The sequence below is a fragment of the Sinocyclocheilus grahami genome, unplaced genomic scaffold (genome assembly GCF_001515645.1).
Source record: "Sinocyclocheilus grahami isolate Dianchi unplaced genomic scaffold, SAMN03320097.WGS_v1.1 scaffold1062.1, whole genome shotgun sequence".
NCBI classification, from domain to species: domain Eukaryota; kingdom Metazoa; phylum Chordata; class Actinopteri; order Cypriniformes; family Cyprinidae; genus Sinocyclocheilus; species Sinocyclocheilus grahami.
Genome location: NW_015506241.1, coordinates 311,768 through 331,383, shown reverse-complemented (window position 1 = coordinate 331,383; position 19,616 = coordinate 311,768). Strand labels below are relative to the sequence as shown.

The 19,616-nt window shown below is 36.3% G+C and overlaps 1 protein-coding gene across 2 annotated transcripts; it reads left to right on the top strand.

Annotated features, from left to right (window-relative positions):
* Positions 1-380: 380 nt before the first annotated feature.
* LOC107566245 (beta-1,4 N-acetylgalactosaminyltransferase 2) lies at positions 381-12,031 on the top strand. Of its 2 annotated transcripts, XM_016251634.1 has the most exons (12): positions 381-658; positions 4,745-4,795; positions 4,885-5,022; positions 5,120-5,226; positions 5,632-5,669; positions 6,289-6,469; positions 7,014-7,100; positions 7,963-8,144; positions 8,232-8,375; positions 9,357-9,582; positions 9,973-10,166; positions 11,983-12,031. In XM_016251634.1, exons 1-11 carry the CDS (start codon positions 546-548, stop codon positions 10,152-10,154), a joined length of 1,449 nt encoding a protein of 482 aa, XP_016107120.1. In that variant the 5' UTR covers positions 381-545; the 3' UTR covers positions 10,155-10,166; positions 11,983-12,031. The 2 variants fall into 2 exon arrangements, with proteins under 2 accessions (XP_016107120.1, XP_016107119.1); XM_016251633.1 differs by lacking the exon at positions 11,983-12,031 and having other exon boundaries at positions 9,973-10,255.
* Positions 12,032-19,616: the final 7,585 nt, after the last annotated feature.

Genomic DNA, 19,616 nt, shown 5'->3' with positions numbered 1-19,616 from the left:
TTATTATGAGAAAATAAGTCATTATTTCGAGAAACTAAGTCATTATTACGAGAAAGTTTCTCATTATAACGAGATACTAAGTCATCATTTTGAGAAAGTTATTATTATTATTATTATTATTATCATTATTATGACTTACAGAATTATATATTTTTTATTCAGTGGCAGAAACGGGCTTCCATACATACACAGTTCGGTGATGATAAATTGGCTCTCTTTGTGCTGTTAAAGTGGATGCACGAAGCACACTTGCCAATTTAGCAAGACCCCCCAAAATTACAGAAATGATCTGTGAAAAATTTTCTTATACAAAAAAATGCGATCGCTGATTTGGTACCTCCAAACAGCCACATATCCGTCCTCTAGAATCTGTCACTCCCTTCATTCACCTGTTCCTCTTCAACAGGTGACATCCACGGTATCTTTAATGGCTGTATTTTGACGCTTATTAGCGTATTTTGAGTTTCAACACTTAATTTTGATGTGGATATAGACCGCCTATAAATAAATATATTACATTGTTTCTAATCGCGACAGATTTAATCATGTACAGATCCCGCATAACTGTATTTATCGCCATTCTTTTAATTGGCTTTCTTTCCGCGTTATTTTATATTGACGGGGACGTTTGGAGTAAAACTACACTACCGACAATAAGGTAAGTGCCTCGTACATCAGTGAACGTTAAAATCATTTTTTTATTGTCGTGACAATTTTTCCCCCCGATTAGATTCAGTCAAATAAAATCATATTTCTGACTTATAATATTATAATGACTTATAATAATATATAATAATCTGACTTATATAATAAGTATCCAATAATATTAAATACATTTTGCACATTTTTAAATAAAGGATTTGAAAATTTATGCTTAATATAACGTAGAAATATTTTGTGTATATGGACTCTTAAACAGTGTACTCCTTTTCCTCGTTATTATCAGAATACTAGAGAGTCAGTGTCAATAATTCAATGTTTTTCATACTATTTAATACATTTCATATTAATTCCAGGGACATTATATTCATTATAGGGACAAGCTAAAACAACAATGCATGATGAAAAGCTAAAGCACAATAAAACTTATTGCACATACAAGGAAGTTGTTAGACAGCAAAAAATTAATTTTCGTTTACAGTGAGAAGAGTTCTTCCTGGTATAGAAATAGTTTAAGCTTTGTCTGCGTCTGCGATCCGAAAGCGGTCAGAATTAAGCCTGAAAGCAGTAAAGTATTTTCTGAAAACCATTTTCTGTCAGCAAAAGGCTCAAGAGACAGACAGAGACGAAATGATGGTTAAAAAAATGAACATTTAGAAATGTATGATGAAATGAAGGCGGGCAGTTTTTGTTTTATTCAGCTGTATTTACTCTAACAAAAGTGAAAGATATAGCCAACACATTCTCACTCCCAACTTCTCGCATACTGACGCTTGGTAATGACCCCTAGCCCGCAAGTGCACTCAAAGCAAACCTATAAAGCGTAATTTCTTGGGAACAGTCAACTCATAAAATGCGGTTACAATATTTTCCGGCATCACCGGGGGCCCCCCTCAGCCCGGGGCCCTGCACTCTTAGAAAAAAAAGGTTCATTTGGGTTCTATATCTTTTCGTCTAAGAGTGTGGGCTTGCATTAATGCGGCCCATTTATATTATTTAAATATATACTGTGTGTGTGTGTGTCTATATATATATATATATATTGTAGCGGGGTGAATCAGGACACAGACACAGAAGATGGATTTTTAACAGCACAAATCCCCGGAGGGTGATCTTCCGTGAAGTGTGGAAAACGGCCAGGAGCTCAGTCAGTCTCTGTACAGAGGGAGAGAAAACACTCATTAGTCTCTCTTCCAGGAAGCATGTTACTCGCGGATTAGTATTATCTGGGGACCTTGTGTGAGGGGACCCCCCCCCTCCCTCTTACATCTGAATTTCATGTGGTGCATTCGCACGGGATAAGCAAAGCCTGTGATTTTAGTGTGTGTGTCTATATATATATATATATATATTGTAGCGGGGTGAATCAGGACACAGACACAGAAGATGGATTTTTAACAGCACAAATCCCCGGAGGGTGATCTTCCGTGAAGTGTGGAAAACGGCCAGGAGCTCAGTCAGTCTCTGTACAGAGGGAGAGAAAACACTCATTAGTCTCTCTTCCAGGAAGCATGTTACTCGCGGATTAGTATTATCTGGGGACCTTGTGTGATTTTGAATTACCCCCCCTTTTTAAAAAAAAAAAAAAAAAGAAACTAATATAGTTTCGTGCACTGTGTCATTTATATTTCACCAGGTTAAAATAATATTTCAAGCTTTGTGCTTGATTTATTTGTAACACATTAACCTCAAAACCTTTTCAGCTTTCTCTTTCTGCTAATTGTATGGTGTAGCGATATGATGACAGCACCCAGAATACTATCAAACACTCCAACGCAGCTCCATTCTTCGCGGAAGATGGATAAAAAGGCGCACAGCAAACAAAAACCTCGAAAAGTGATATACGACCTGCCAAATGCAGGCCGAATCACACGGGACTAATATTATCACAGGACCTCCGTGCCGTGTTCGGCGAAATATGGTAGGTCATTTGCGGGGGAATTTTTACTTTACAAATTACATGCATGGCCGATACGCATGGGGTTAAGATCACGAACAACCTCCGCAATTATTACAAATGACTGGAGGTCACCAGGTAATACTAATACCGTGTGAATAGGGCTTAAAACAACAGTCTTAGTTTGAGCTTTAAAAGGTAATTGTATGGTGTAGCGATATGATGACAGCACCCAGAATACTATCAAACACTCCAACGCAGCTCCATTCTTCGCGGAAGATGGATAAAAAGGCGCACAGCAAACAAAAACCTCGAAAAATGATATACGACCTGCCAAATGCAGGCCGAATCACACGGGACTAATATTATCACAGGACCTCCGTGTTCGGCGAAATATGGTAGGTCATTTGCGGGGGAATTTTTACTTTACAAATTACATGCATGGCCGATACGCACGGGGTTAAGATCACGAACAACCTCCGCAATTATTACAAATGACAGGAGGTCACCAGGTAATACTAATCCCGTGCGAATAGGGTTTAAGTGTGTTTTCCCTCCCAGTTTTAAAGCCGTTGCCAACGAGCTCCAGGTGTGCTGGCCATTATGCTCAGGTGTTCGCAGTCGGTGATTAGTGCAGGAGCAGCGTTTCCTTGGCGACGCTGATCTGCCCTCGGGACGCTCGTAAGGAGATAGAATTGTTGCTTAATCTCGCTATAGCCAATCACGTTTTGCTTTACAACCAGGGCGGTCTCTCCTGAGATAACTTCATTCATCTGCATTGACTCAAATAGGTACGGAAGTTCTAAGCGGCCATGCATTATATTTTTTTTCCTTCTTGTTTTCTCCTTATAACGAGTCTTGACGCAAGAAATGTTTCACAATTCGCAAATGCACAGGACGCGATTCACAAATAAATGCCAGGCAAAGTTGTGGTTGTGACATAAATATATATTTGTGAATATGTTTTTTATTTGCAAATCTCATTTTACTTATTTGTGAATTTAATTAATGTTTGTGAAACTTTAACATTTATTTGTGGATCTCATTCTATTTATTTGTCAATATGTTTAATTTTTGTTAATCTCTTTACATTTATTTGTGGATCATAATCTATTTATTTGGAAATATATATATATATATATATATGTGTGTGTGTGTGTGTGTATATTTTAAATTATATGCATATTTGGCTTTTACTGTTAAAATACTTTTTAAATCTTTTTTTCCTCTAAAATTTGAAAAACCCCTGCTTTGCCTGCTTTTTTTCCAGATGACTGAATGCTAATGACTGTGATTTTAATGGTAAAAGACTGAAAAACTGTAATGGACATTTAATGTAATTTTATGGTAAAATTCAGTTTTTGGAAGAGAAAAAGAATGTATAGTTTACAGGGAAAAATCATAAATTGACTTTCCCAGAATTCCCTGTGTTACATTTCACATTTGATATTTTTTTGTTAAAATAACTATGTTTCTTCTTAGTTTTTTCTTACCAGTTATGTTAATTACGGTTGTATGTTACATCTAATGTTGTTAAATTAATGTTTATTGCATTATTTCAGTATCATGTGTGTTACCATGATGATGTTTGGTATTTGTGTGAATGACATTGTGCATCTTCTATATATATATTAGTATTTTTTTTCTCAGCTTGTGGAAGAGCTGATTGTGATGAGCTTTGGTTCATCATGTGTCTTTGTCATCACTACCTGACTTTGGTGGTTATCAGTGTATTACAAAGGTACTAAACAGACTTTGAGTGAAACCAAAAAACTGAACTGCTCCTTATTTAGAAGGCAGAACTTATTCCGCCATATTGCGCATTGCACTTTCTCCCATTCTTAGTAATATTTGTGTACCGTCTTTGTATATCTAAAGTCTTTGGGTTAGCCCAACATACATTCTGTATCATATTTACCCAGCCTGTGCTGGGCTAAAAACAGCCCAAATTAGGCAGTTTTAACCCAGGAGTTTCAGAGTGTAAAGACTACAAATAAAAATGTTACAGTTAACTCTTACAGGTAACGCTTAACGTCTTTAACATACCACAAAAGGGATTTAATTCTGGTGTGGGAAGATATTTGATACGATTCACTCCTGCTTAAGTTTTATTTGGTTACAGACAATAAGTCCATGCAAACTGTACTCAAATATTTTTTTCCCCCCCACTCACACAACTTTCTCAAGATTCTCAAATTGCAACCGTGATCCAGAGATCCCAGACTTTCCCAAACCAAAGTAAGTAGATTCTTTAATTTTTATGAGCAACCCTGAAGCAGTGACTTCCTTGTTTCTGATTTTCATCTGTTGCTTGTTACACGTCTCAGTATTGGGCCTTTTCCCAATGAGAATCCAACACCCTGTAACTGCCAAAACACTATGCCAGCAAACCAGTTTGTGTCAAAAGATGAGCTGGATGACTTGCAGAAACGCCGGGCAGAGGAGTTCAGACAACACCAGATCAGGTTACTCACAATTGCTCAGATCTCTTCAGTGTGGCACAAATGCAGTCATTTCTCTGAGTCTGAATGAACTGCTTAAAAAATGGCATGTGTCTTTCAGATCAGGGAAAGAAAATGATGTTCTTCTTCTCGCCCCGGCCAACACCCCGCTCCAGTATCCGATGAGAGGATTCAGAGTGACTCCCATGAATAAAACACTCATTCCTGGTGATTCTGATTTCTGTCTATCCTTTATTTGATTGCTAATGATCTCAGGTTTCTTAAATGCATCTCCAGAAGGTTACAGAGAGACATACACTACCGCTCAGATTTTTAAATGCAATCTTATTGTTATTCACATGATCCTACAGAAATCATTCTAATATGCTGATTTGCTGCCATTAAATAGTTTAGGGAAAGTAATTGTTTAATTCATTAAGGATGTATTAAATTGATTAGTTAAAAGTGAAAGTAACAACATTTATGATGTTAAAAAAGATGTCCATTTAAAATAAATGCTGCTCTTTTGAATGTTCTGTTCATCAATTCCTTCAATCCCCTTCAATATAAGACTGTCCGTTGTTTTATTAATCTTTGTGTTTCATTAATTAAAGAAATGTATCATTATTAAAGGTCTAGTTCTGCAAACACAAAAGAGAGCGTTTTACAAGGTTTGTCCTGCTGAATATGCTGTTCTCACTAAATAAAGGTGGTGGGTTTTATGCTATATCGATCTCAATCATTGGTTTGGTTTCAGACAGTCTCTGTATTGGGGTTTTTCCTTCTTTTAATTTATGCTTTGTGAGCTTTTGATCCAAAGCTGTTAAAGGTATGGTAGGTGATTTTGTAGAGGCTAGCAATAGCAAGCTAGCTTTGAAAGCATAAGATCCCACCCTCCCAGCAAATTACTCTCTGTCCCTACAAATTCTCGCTTGGGGCAATGGAACATGCTGATGGCGTATTATGTCTGTGCGAACAGGGTGCATGGAGGTATGCAAATACATATGTTGACAGGCAGGTAGGACAGCCTATCGTAGCCCTCAGACCAATGGATATGATTGGACGAACATTTTATGGTCCTACGCCCTACTTCCACAGACGATATAAAACAATTAAATACATTTAGACCACTTAACTTATTGATTGCTATTGGGACGTGAAGAGACTTTCAACCAGCATGTTTTTGAACCAAATCACCTACCCTGCCTTCAATATGGGTGGTTTTTTTTAAAAGGAGTCATCAAGTGTGAAGTGTATAAAATGAGCTCAAATGATATGAAACCTCTCCAGGTTTCTCTAAGGGTGCAGAAAGGAGTGCTTTCAGTGATGAATGTCCAGGAAGGAGAGCAGGTGGATGGCCAGAATGAGAAACATCTGAGCATCTCATCCAGCAGTCTCCAACAGCTCAACGACCTGCTGAGCAGACTGACCTACACCAGCACCATCTACCACATCAAGACCGAAGACCTCGGTACGTAGCCTGTGACCTAAAGGAATAGTTCATCTAAATTTTTTATCATCGTTTATTCTCATGTCATTCTAAACCGGTTTAGACTTCTTGTGCAGAACACCGATTTTTTTGAAGAATTTTAGGTTCCAAATAACATTGGACCTGACTAACTAATTATACCAAATTATATGAAATATTGATTTATTATTCATTTCTGCAACCCCTTGCGAGATCTCTGCAAAAGTCTCACGATTTATTTCCAGAACGTGATGCACAATGGGATACGCTTAGTCTCAAACACCGCTCCAGAGCAGTATTCAAAATGGTGTGGATTTAGTGTGCATTAAGGGCGCTGCACTTTGGTGCTTTAGTTCCAGTTGCGTGCACATGCTCTCAAATGGCCAAGACCGCAAATGTGGGTAACTGGACAAGCCCTTGGAATATAATGAGTCACACATGGACAACTTTTATGATACAATTATTCAGTTAAAATTATCCTCATATACTTTTTAAGTTAAGCATTAATCTGAATGTACTGACTTTACACATGCATTCATGTCCTTAGCGTACTTCTCTTTTGAGAACAATGAGGTCATATTCCCGATTGAGATCAGACGTTTGTCAGTTCCTGTTCTGTTTGACCCAGGAAAAGGTGAGCTCAAATACTCATACTTGCACTGTAAAAAAAGAAAAAATATTTTACATAGTAAAAATTAAATTAAATAAATAAATAAAAAATACTACTTATAACAATAATAATAATCTGTGAAATGTATGGTAAGAAACCAGCAGCTGTGGTTGAACTCTACCTTTAAAAATATGACAGCCACATTGTTAGGTCATACAGTAAAATACAGTACATTTTATTAAATGATATAAAGTTAATATACACCAAAACACAAGTCATATTGAGAAAGCCATATAACGAGTCAAAGTTCATGCACACTAATACAAAACACTGTAACAAACATGACATGAATATTATGCAAAAACATTAATTTAGCAACATAAGTTGTAACAGAAAACCTAAATGTACATAATTGATTACACAAACTAAGTAGAAACAATTGTTTAACCATTAAATGCGAAGTGTCATAGAGGGAATTCTGGGTGACACTTCTTCTTTTTCACTTCCAAAAACAGTTTTTTAAAATTACATGAAACATCCGATTAGATTTTTTACAGTTTTTCACCATATATAGTAAGGAAACTTTTGTTAACCAATCACCAAGTTTGGACCATAGCACTTTTTACTAACATTTTTTACACACAGTTTTTAGAGTGCAGTGTATGCTTCTAAACATGTTATTTTAGTATCATTTATGTACTATTATAGTTTTTATTAATATTTTGAATAGCATTTCTTTTTATATATTCAGTTTTCATTTTAGTTTTAGTGATTTTGTTATGCACTTTTGTCTTTTTGATTAGTATTACAGTGTAATCACTGTATATGTATCATGTGAACACAGTCTGTTATGGGCACATAATTGTCTCCCACTCTCTCTCTGTAGATGTGAACACTCAGGTGACTGTGCTAATTAAAGCATTTCTACGATACAAAGAACTAAACGTCCTCATCAACAGTATCCGTCTGAACTACCCAAAAATAAAGATCATTGTTGCTGATGACAGTCTGAACCCAGAGAAGGTGGTCGGTGACAATATAGAGCACTACATAATGCCCCCGGCACAGGTACAAACGTCAGGTTTTTCAAATTGAATGTTAATGTAATTTTCTTGACGTGTTAAGGTTACCTGCTTTCATTGTTTGGCTTTTCAGGGCTGGTTTGCAGGCAGAAATCTGGCAGTGTCACAGGTCACCACTAAGTACTTCCTGTGGGTGGATGATGACTTTGTGTTCCTCAATGAGACGCGCATTGAGAGCTTTGTGAACATTATGGAAGCCGTTCCTGAACTAGATGTGGTAATTATGTCAAAAAAAATTTTTTTTTTAAGGCTGTCTGCTCACCAAGGCTGCATTTATTTGATAAAAATACAGTAAAACAGTAATATTATTACAATTTAAAATAATCTATTTTCATATGTCATATGTTCCTGTGATGCAAAGCTGATTTTTTCCAGTCTTTAGTGTCACATCACTGCAAAAAAATGCTTTTCTAGACAAGTAAAAATTATTGTCTTGTTTTCAGAAAAAACATATCAAAACTAAGTGAGTTTTTGCGTGAAACAAGCTAAATTATCTACCAATGGGGTAAGCAAAATAATCTTGTTTTCTGTTTGAAATTAGATTATTTAGCTTACCCCATTGGCAGATTATTTTGCTTGTTCTAAGCAAAAACTCACTTAATTTTGATAGTTTTTTTCTGAAAACAAGACAATAATTTGTACTTGTCTAGAAAATCCTTCTTGATTTAAGAATTTTTAGATATTGTGGCTGGAAACAAGACAAAAAATCTAAGTAAGAAAAGTATTTTTTTGCAGTGATAATCCTTCAGAAATCGTTCTAATATGCTGATTTGCTGCTCAAGAAACTTTTTATATCATAATCAATATTGAAACAGTTGTGCTGCCTAATATTACCATGGAAATTGTGGTATATTTATTTTCAGGATTCTTTGATGAATAGAATAACAGCATTTATTTGAAATCTAAATCTTTTTTACCATTAAAAATGTCTTTTACTGTCACTTTTGGTCCTGTGAGTTATTATTAACGGCGAGTTATTATACCTGTGAATTATGGACTGTTTCACATGTGCATGTGCAATAAATGTTTATAGTTCACTAAAGTATATTGTTCAACCCAATAGAGATCTATAATGTGTCCAATAAATATATCTGATAAAGATTGAGATCTTATTTTTATGTTTGTGAAAGACCTTGGCTGATTTTGACCTTCTTTTCTTTTTGTAGTTTATTCTTTCATTCTCTCTCTCCCCCATCAGGTTGGTGGTCAGGTAGGAGGAAATCAGTTTGCCTTCCAGCTGCAATACCAGGAAGGCAACAGTGAGGAAGGCGGCTGTATCACGCGTGTCAGTCGTACCCATGCGCCACTCCCAGGTTTCAACGGCTGCTTCTTTGCAGATGGAGTCGTCAACTATTTCCTGGGCCGGACGGAGGCTGTGCGGAGGGTCGGTTTTGACCCGTTCCTCAAAAGAGTGGCTCACACTGGTGAGTGGACCTCAGATCAGATCAGATGAAGTCACCGATTTGTTTTAGATGAGATCTATTACTAAAGTATCCCGAAAAGACCTGCCTAAAGTGAAACAATATGTTTTGACATATATTATATTCATCCATTGTTGTGAAATGATTAATTATATCCAGGTTTAGGTCTTAGGTAATTCAAAGCATTGGTCTAGTACAGACAATACAAACTATCTTGATTTATTGTCCAAGAACAATAGTTTATGACAACTGACAAACTGAGAAATGTGAATAGAGCTGATTCATGATCCATGGTGAACAATCCATAGACATGCCAGCTGAGATAACAAGCGTTGGATCAACAAGAATAAAAACAAGAATCTGTTTTCATTTTATATTCCCAACTATGTACAGAATTCTTCGTTGACGGACTTGGAGAGTTATTAGTTGTCACCTGCAAAGGTCTCACAATTGGTCACCAAAAACACAGTCCCACGAACAAGTACGGTTCCTACAGGCATCCTCCCAAAAGTGATTCAGAGGCGAAAATGACCCACCATTTTTTCAAGAACCATCTGAAATGCATCAAATACTAAGGAGCATTTCAGGTGAAACGTGCCATTCCTCACACCTTATTAATCATTGGATTTTTTTTATTTACTCTATGAATCAAAGGTTTGGATCTACTTACCATGGAATAAAAAAAACTATTGCTACTTTTCAAAATTCTGAATTTTTTTTCTTCACTATTCTGATTTTACATCTCACAATTTAGACTTTGTTTCTTGCAGTTCTGACCTATTTTCTCAGATTTTTCAGTTTAAATCTCTTGAAACTTTTTTCTCATCATTCTGAGTCTATATTCTTTTTTTGTTGCACAAAATAAAAATTGTGACTTTTTGTTGCAATCATGTTTTTTTTTTGTTTTTTTGCAATTGCAAGTTTATATCTCACAATTCTGACTTTTTTTTCACTCTAAATCATGAGAGAGAAAAAAGAATTGTAAATTGTGAGATAGAAACCCAGTATTGCAAGATATAAACTCAGAATTGCAAGATACCAAAAAAAAGTTGCAATTACCTTTTTAATCTTTTAGTCCGTGGTGGAAATAAGCTTCCAAAGTCATTAAAGCTATAAAAGAACACAGATGGAAGAATGATAATTATATAGTGATCAAACATATTATCTAAACTGAAATCTGAGCCTTTTCTTTGTCTAATTTCAAGGTCTGTTCACTGAGAACTGGTTGACTGGGTTTGACTTTCTTCTCCTTCAATATCCACTCCAAAATGTTTTTTTCATGAAATTTAATTTGTACGCATGAAGTAATATTTGGAACTGGTTACTAAAAATCATTTGAGATGTTAATGCGGGTAACTGGTAATGATCTCAGGATCAGGAGTGTGAAAAGGATAGTGTTACACTAAGTACTTCCTGTTTTTCATAAGTGGATCATACATAATTTTCATATGTAAATCATACAAAAGTGTACGCTGCTAAATATTAAAGCTGAATGAAGGTTGCTGAAACTTTAGTTTATAAAACTCAACAGATTTACAGTTTAGCAAACAGGTTATGCTGGGATTTCATATTTCAACATTTTTAAATGTCATTACTTATTTTTAGAACATTCAAAAGTAGTGTTCATTCAGAAATAATGTCTTCATAACATAATGGAAATGTTAGCTAAGTGTTCTTACTTTGTTTGCTGGGATAGCACATTAACAAGTGAACTGAAAACAAGTGTTGCAGTTCCTGTAAATCACCTGCGTTACTGCACAGAATTAAACTGCAGTTCATTTTTGCTTGAGGTAGAATTTTTTTTTGCTTGAGGTAGATATTTTTAATAGCGGTTGATGGTGTATCCTGCATATGACTTATTTATATAAGTGTCAGATTTGTATTATATTGTTTAAAATCAACAGGCCTGCAAAGTCACCATTGTCACCAGAAAGTGTCCTTAGTCCTTCACCTTTGCATGTTTACTGGATCAATATTGTAACTAACTACATTGTAGTGCCAATAAAGAGTCAATACTCTGTTGTCATTTTATTTTTTGAGAAAATGATATATTCGTTTCTATTCTTGAACAAAAAGTCGTCAGCTTATGTATCCACCACAGAAGTAAGCTATTTTCTGCAAATGTCCCACTTCTGATTCATTAGCTGCTATAGGTAAATAGCTAGAAGAATAGCAAAGTGCAGTAAACCTTAAACTTGCGCTATAAACCAATGTGTTCATGATTAGGACAACACATTAAAATAATATGATAACACATACCAGCATAAAGGACTTTTTCTACAGCTAAAACAACTACAAGCGAATGACACCCGGAAGCCTCGCACATTCAGATTACAAATTACTGCACTCGCTTTTATGTCAAAAAATAAGGTGAATATACTTTCTCTCTCTTGTTAATTGCAGCATCCACGTAATATAGCAACGGCATCACCTAAAATTCACGCTAAAGGTATCTGTGTTTTCATCTTTCAAGATCGTTTGTCCATTTTATTGCACCATTGTTAATATAGAAACAGATCCAAATGCAAATGCAATAAAAACTAAAAACACAACAAGCTACATCCTTGTATGTGTTATCTGTAGAATGTTGTTCTGTCGGTACTGGTTGCCCACTCCATATTTTCCTATGAGTATTTGCCTGAGAGGTTTGCATAAAAACAGCTAATTTGCATTTAGGGACTTAGTCCTGTTTTTGAGCATGATTTCTCTCAATTTGAGTTGAAATGCATTCAGCATTGTTTTAAGGTTATTGTTTTCTCATCAGGAAACAGACCCCATAAGTGTCTTGTGATCTGGATCAAATTCAAATGAGCTTTAGGAAGAAAAACATATGGAGTGAATTGACCGGTGAAATAGAGTAAGCACTCATGTTTCATTTATCGCTTGTTTAAAATCTCCCTATGGTCTAACATAATTGTTTTAAATGTTCTGAGGATTTGAGACTTTACAGTGCACTTCACGATTGATGGGATTGCTATCCAGTTGAGTTTACACGTTCCATTTTACACTTGACTACATCTGGTCCAGTATAACATGCTCACAACTTTATTTTTTCACCATTTTGGGAGGAGTAAAATCTACAAACAACCAGATGCATTGACACGGGATCCTCGTGCCATCAGACTGAGAGTCCAAACAGCTGCTAAAAACGTAACAATACTCCACAAGTAATCCATGCACTCCAGTCCAACAATTAATGTCTTGTGATACATGACTGAATTATAAGATTGTACTAGTTAAAAATAGCAAATATTAGAATGCTAAATGCTAAGAATTAAATGCTAATACAACAACAAACAATAGCAAAACAATAACAGTATGCACTCTACCCACCCTTGCCAATTATTTTCAATGGAAAAGTCACTAAATTAGCAAACCGATGTCACTGCATCACATTTGCATTTGCCTAATATCACCTGTTCATCAGTTTGCTTCTCTCCTACTCTCGGAGCTCACATTGGGTACTGTATTTTAAAACAAGTGAATTCCCAAAAAACTGTTCTCATTTAGATATTTTTTCTGTTTTCAGACAACGGAACAAATTTGAAATAGTGACTGAAACACAACCCATTAAATGGGTCATTGAATGAAATGTTCACTTTTTTTTTTTAGCTTTTTTTCTGTATTTAGTTAGGTTTCTAGCATGTCTGCTATTTTAGAAAAGCTGAAAATAAAACACGCATCATGTGTTCCAGAAAGCTGGTTATTTGACATACCCAGGAATGTTTAAGGTAAGTATGTGGATAAATATGAGGGGTGGTACAAGCCATAATTCATTCTGGCACTCTCACACACACATACATTCTCCTTTCACATAGATTTTTCCTTTCACACATACATACATTTCTGCTTTCACACACTCACATACATTCTCCTTTCACATACTGTACATACATTTCTACCTTTTTTTGGGATCCGTTACATCCGTCACTCTCAGAACAGGAAATACTTGTTCAGCTCTTCCTCATAATTTTACAATGATGCTATTCAAAGTCATCCTGTTTTCTTTTCAAGTACATATTAAGTTTTTTATTTTAAAATATCATTATGTAACCTGCGTTTTCATATGTTGATCGTATTAACAGGGCTCAACGCTAAGGACATTTTCTACTGGCCTGGTTTGGCCAGTCGTTTAAATTTTTTACTTGCCCTGGCAAAAATTTCACAGGCCTTGCAACAATCAATCAATCAGTCAATCAATAAATAAGACTATCTTATTTATTGACTATCTCATAAACCGTCTACAGTGCCAACATGGCTGACCAAGCGAACAAAAAGACACATAAATGTAAGCATTTTTGGCATTAATAAAGATTTTGAAGAAAAGTAATAATTTGTTTTATGTTACATTCAATCCTGAGGTCATATTTAAGGTCATGTTACTCAAAGAAATGTTTGCAAAAAAATCGCTTTTTTCAAAGAGTTTGCTAAGCGTGGTAAAGTTAGTTTTAGGTTTGATATTCGCTGGATATTCGCCTAGGCTGCTTTAGGGACCGTCTGCAAATTTACCTCTCTGTACAAAACGAAGTCCAATAATTAAAGGGGTGGTTCACTGTTTTTTTTCTAGGCTTGATTGTGTTTATGGGGTGCAGTCTAACATGTGTTAATGCTTAGTTTAAAAAAAAAAAACATTATTTTTCACAATTTACCTTTACGTACGCTCTTTGGACAATAAACTGGACTACATCCGACTACTACGCTCAACTCAGAGGACTGTAAGAGACTGTTGTGTTTTTGTGTTCACGGAAACATGGCTCAACAACAGCGTTCCGGACTGCGCTATTCATCTCGATCAGCTGACATGCTATCGAGCGGACAGAGCTCGTGTCGAGGGAGGCAAGACCCGCGGCGGCGGGCTTTGTGTTTATGTCTACGGACTCCTGAAGACGCGGAACGCTGCCTTCAGAGCTGGAGATGAGGTGGGCTTGAAGACAGCTAGGGCCAACCTTTCCTGTGGCATCAGGAAGGCAACAAGTCAGTACTCCAGGAGGATAGCCCATCGTTTCAGTCACAGCAGAGACACTCGGAGCCTGTGGCAGGGGATACAGACCATTACGGACTACGAGCCCCCACCACGCACCTGTGACAGCACCATCTCCCTGCTGAACGAGCTGAACGTCTTCTTCGCTCGCTTTGAGGCACAAAACAGCACCACTGCACAGAAGACTCCACCTCCTCCCGGCGACCAGGTGATGACGCTGTCCTCGGACAGCGTGAGGAGATCCCTCAGCAGGATCAACGCACGCAAAACTCCGGGTCCTGACAACATTCCTGGGCGTGTACTGAGAGACTGTGCAATGGAACTCACCGATGTCTTCACAGACATTTTCAACATCTCGCTAAGTCAGGCTGTTGTCCCCACATGCTTCAAAGCTACCACCATCATTCCAGTCCCGAAGAAGCCGTCTCCATCCTGCTTCAATGACTACCATCCAGTTGCACTTACCCCCATCCTCATGAAGTGCTTTGAACGGCTAGACATGCACCATATCAAGTCTGCCCTCCACCCCTTCCAGTTTGCTGAACTCCCTCCCGACCATGCCCCCCCTCCCCTCTTTTGCCCCACGCACCACTGAACTCTGACCCTCTGATGGACTCTCCCACTCCCCCTCCCAAATACACACACACACAGTCACTTTAATCAGTCTGAATAAGCTCTTTTGCACTACAAATCTTTTTTTTTTTGCACTACAATCATTATATCTGCACTGTTGTTTACTTTACTGGTTTGCACTCTATCTGCTTGTGCTTTTGTGCTTTATATATATATATATATATATACTGTATATATATATATATTCTATTTTTTTACATTTTACCTTATTTGTATATTTGTATAGTTGTATTTTGTATTTAATCTGTATCTATCTGTATTTATGTTCTACTGTAGTGTTATCTGTATGCACCAAGGGTCTGAGAGTAACGCAATTTCAATTCTGTAAATCACCTGCTTTACTGCACAGAATTAAACTGCAGTTCATTTTTGCCTGAGGTAGAAAAATTCCTAACGATATTTTTAATACCGGTTGATGGTGTAGCCTGCATATGACTTATTTATGTAAGTGTTAGATTTGTATTTTATTGTTACAATCAACAGGCCTGCAAAGTCATTGTCATAGGCCCATTGTCACCAAAAAGTCCAAGTGTCCTTAGTCCTTCACCTTTCCATGTTTACTGGATCAATATTGTAACTAACTACATTGTAGTGCCAATAAAGAGTCAATACTCTGTTGTCATTTTATTTTTTGAGAAAATTATATATTCTTTTCTATTCTTGAACAGAAAGTCGTCAGCTTATGTATCCACCACAGAAGTAAGCTATTTTCTGCAAATGTCCCACTTCTGATTCATTAGCTGCTATAGGTAAATAGCTAGAAGAATAGCAAAGTGCAGTAAACCTTAAACTTGCGCTATAAACCAATGTATTCATGATTAGGACAACACATTAAAATAATATGATAACACATACCAGCATAAAGGACTGTTTTTCTACAGCTAAAACAACTACAAGCGAATGACACCGGAAGCCTCGCACATTCAGATTACAAATTACTGCACTTGCTTTTATGTCAAAAAATAAGGTGAATATACTTTCTCTCTCTTGTTAATTGCAGCATCCACGTGATATAGCAACGGCATCACCTAAAATTCACGCTAAAGGTATCTGTGTTTTCATCTTTCAAGATTGTTTGTCCATTTTAATGCACCATTGTTAATATAGAAACAGATCCAAATGCAAATGCAATAAAAACTAAAAACACAACAAGCTACATTTTGTATGTGTTATCTGTAGAATGTTGTTCTGTCGGCACTGATTGCCCACTCCATATTTTCCTATGAGTATTTGCCTGAGAGGTTTGCATAAAAACAGCTAATTTGCATTTAGGGACTTAGTCCTGTTTTTGAGCATGATTTCTCTCAATTTGAGTTGAAATGCATTCAGCATTGTTTTAAGGTTATTGTTTTCTCATCAGGAAACAGACCCCATAAGTGTCTTGTGATCTGGATCAAATTCAAATGAGCTTTAGGAAGAAAAACATATGGAGTGAATTGACCGGTGAAATAGAGTAAGCACTCATGTTTCATTTATCGCTTGTTTAAAATCTCCCTATGGTCTAACATAATTGTTTTAAATGTTCTGAGGATTTGAGACTTTACAGTGCACTTCACGATTGATGGGATTGCTATCCAGTTGAGTTTACACGTTCCATTTTACACTTGACTACATCTGGGCCAGTATAACATGCTCACAACTTAATTTTTTTACCATTTTGGGAGGAGTAAAATCTACAAACAACCAGATGCATTGACACCAGATCCTCGTGCCATCAGACTGAGAGTCCAAACAGCTGCTAAAAACGTAACAATACTCCACAAGTAATCCATGCACTCCAGTCCAACAATTAATGTCTTGTGATACATGACTGAATTATAAGATTGTACTAGTTAAAAATAGCAAATATTAGAATGCTAAATGCTAAGAATTAAATGCTAATACAACAACAAACAATAGCAAAACAATAACAGTATGCACTCTACCCACCCTTGCCAATTATTTTCAATGGAAAAGTCACTAAATTAGCAAACCGATGTCACTGCATCACATTTGCATTTGCCTAATATCACCTGTTCATCAGTTTGCTTCTCTCCTACTCTCGGAGCTCACATTGGGTACTGTATTTTAAAACAAGTGAATTCCCAAAAAACTGTTCTCATTTAGATATTTTTTCTGTTTTCAGACAACGGAACAAATTTGAAATAGTGACTGAAACACAACCCATTAAATGGGTCATTGAATGAAATTTTCACTTTTTTTTTTTTTAGCTTTTTTTTTGCATTTAGTTAGGTTTCTAGCATGTCTGCTATTTTAGAAAAGCTAGTTCTACTGAAGTGTTATCTGTATGCACCAAGGGTCTGAGAGTAACGCAATTTTAATTCTCTGTGTGTATGTGCTGTACATGTGGAAGAATTGACAATAAAGCAGACTTGACTTGACTTGACTTTATTCCACACCGCTCTGTCCCCTCTCTGAGAAACATGCTGATCATTTCCTTGTTTTATGCAGCCCCTCCCTGAGAAATAGGCGATGGGCTCTGATTGGTTAGCTAGCCCAGTGTGTTGTGATTGGCTAAACCATCTCTAGTGCGTGTCTAAACATCCCACCCCTCACCTCAGCGGCATATGCTCCGGTTTTATTGTAAACAACGGCATTGTTAATATCGCTTATCAGTTTGAGCCCGATTGAGAAGTAGAGGATATTATTGAAGAGGATCATGCAGAACCTGTGCAAGCACAGCTTTTAATGGTAAGCCTATGTTTTTTGTTTGTTGTTGTCTCATCCTGTTAGATACGCTTTTATTTGTAAATGCTACTGCTTATGTTAGCTTTTAATATACAGTTTTATCCTGATTAAAGCAACTGGCAACTGCATGCGCGTTCATGTTTAACACTTCTCATAGCTATGTGAAAAGTGTATAATTGTAACAGTTCATTGTTGGAGCTGAGCTGAATGAGAGAGAGAGAGAGAGAGAGAGAGAGAGAGAGATGCAGAGCGTGTGCAGAGCAGGGGGACGCAAGGAACAGTATTAAGAACCGCTGCTTTAGAACATTGATTTTGAAACTTGTGAATCCATTAGAATCGTTAGGAGACAAAATCGCAATTCATATATGAATAGTTCCCTCTAGTTTTCTCTTCCTCTTCTCTAAAGCAGCGCAGCATGGCCTCGCCCCCTTTGTTGCCTTTTCCCGAGGGCAGGGTTTATCTGGGTTTGTTACGTCATGAACCCGGGAACTAACTTGTTGTAGTCCCTACCATCTGTTTTTGTAGGCATTTTAAACGACGATATCTCCGTTTGCATTGAATTTTCAGCTTCGTAACTTTGCAGATATTGTTTATGCTCAAACAGCAACATTACACACTAACTAATGTTAAAAAAGTGAAATAGAAATGAACCACCCCTTTAATAATAATTATGTTTATAAAGTCATAGTAAATTCCTTGTGGGCAAACTTACTGAAAATATTTAACCAATATGTCACCTTAGACAATACCTCCACTAATGTATGTACAGTACACAAATATTTTTAGGGAAAAAAATACAGTAATTCATCAAAATGGGGTTTTTCATGTTCCAAAGGTTGTAGTATGCTAGTAGTTACAAGACTGACTTACTACAGGTGAAATTTTGCCAATATCTTCCTTACAGCACATACAGTACATAATTATTCTTAGAAAACAATTACTGTAATTCACCAAAAGGGTTTTTTCATGTTCCAAAGACTGTAGTACATTTGTAGTTATGAGACTGACTCACTACAGTTGAAAATTTGCCAATATCTCCCTTACTGTACATACAATACATAATTAATCTTTAGAAATAAATTTGCTAAAATTCACCAAAAGGGTTTTTTATGTTCCAAATGTTGTAGTACATTACTAGTGGCCAGACTGACTTACTACAGCTGAAATTTAGCCAATATCACCCTTACTGTACATTCAGTACATAATTATTCTTAGAAAACAATTGTTGTAATTCACCAAAAGGGTTTTTTCATCTTCCAAAGACTATAGTACATTTGTAATTACGAAACTGACTTACTACAGGTGAAATTTTGCCAATATCTCCATTTCTGTATGTGCAGTACACAACTATTTTCTTGAAAAAATTACTGTAATTCACCAAAAGGGTTTTTTATGTTCCAAATGTTATAGTACATTCCTAGTGGCCAGACTGATATACTACAGGAGAAATTTTGCCAGTATCTAATTATTCTTAGAAAAAATTACTGAAATTCACCAAAACTGTTTTATGTTCCAAAGGTTGCAGTATGTTCGTAGTGACCAGACTGACTTACTACAGGTGAAAATTTGACAATAACACCCTTACTGTATGTACAGCACACAAATATTTTCATTAAAAACTAATTCACCAAAAGTTTTTTTTTTCTAAAGGTTGTAGTACGCTCCTAGTGGCTTTGTATTCTATAGTAGATTATTTATATTCATATTTATGTATGTATGTATGTATGTATGTATG

What these genes read in the sequence shown, in the direction of transcription:
- LOC107566245 (XM_016251634.1), top strand. Translation starts at nt 546, where the DNA reads ATGTACAGATCCCGCATAACTGTATTTATCGCCATTCTTTTAATTGGC. An exon ending in CCAGACTTTCCCAAACCAAA is followed by an intron (nt 4,796 to 4,884) that starts GTAAGTAGATTC and finishes TACACGTCTCAG; the next exon opens with TATTGGGCCTTTTCCCAATG. An exon ending in ACATAATGCCCCCGGCACAG is followed by an intron (nt 8,145 to 8,231) that starts GTACAAACGTCA and finishes TTGGCTTTTCAG; the next exon opens with GGCTGGTTTGCAGGCAGAAA.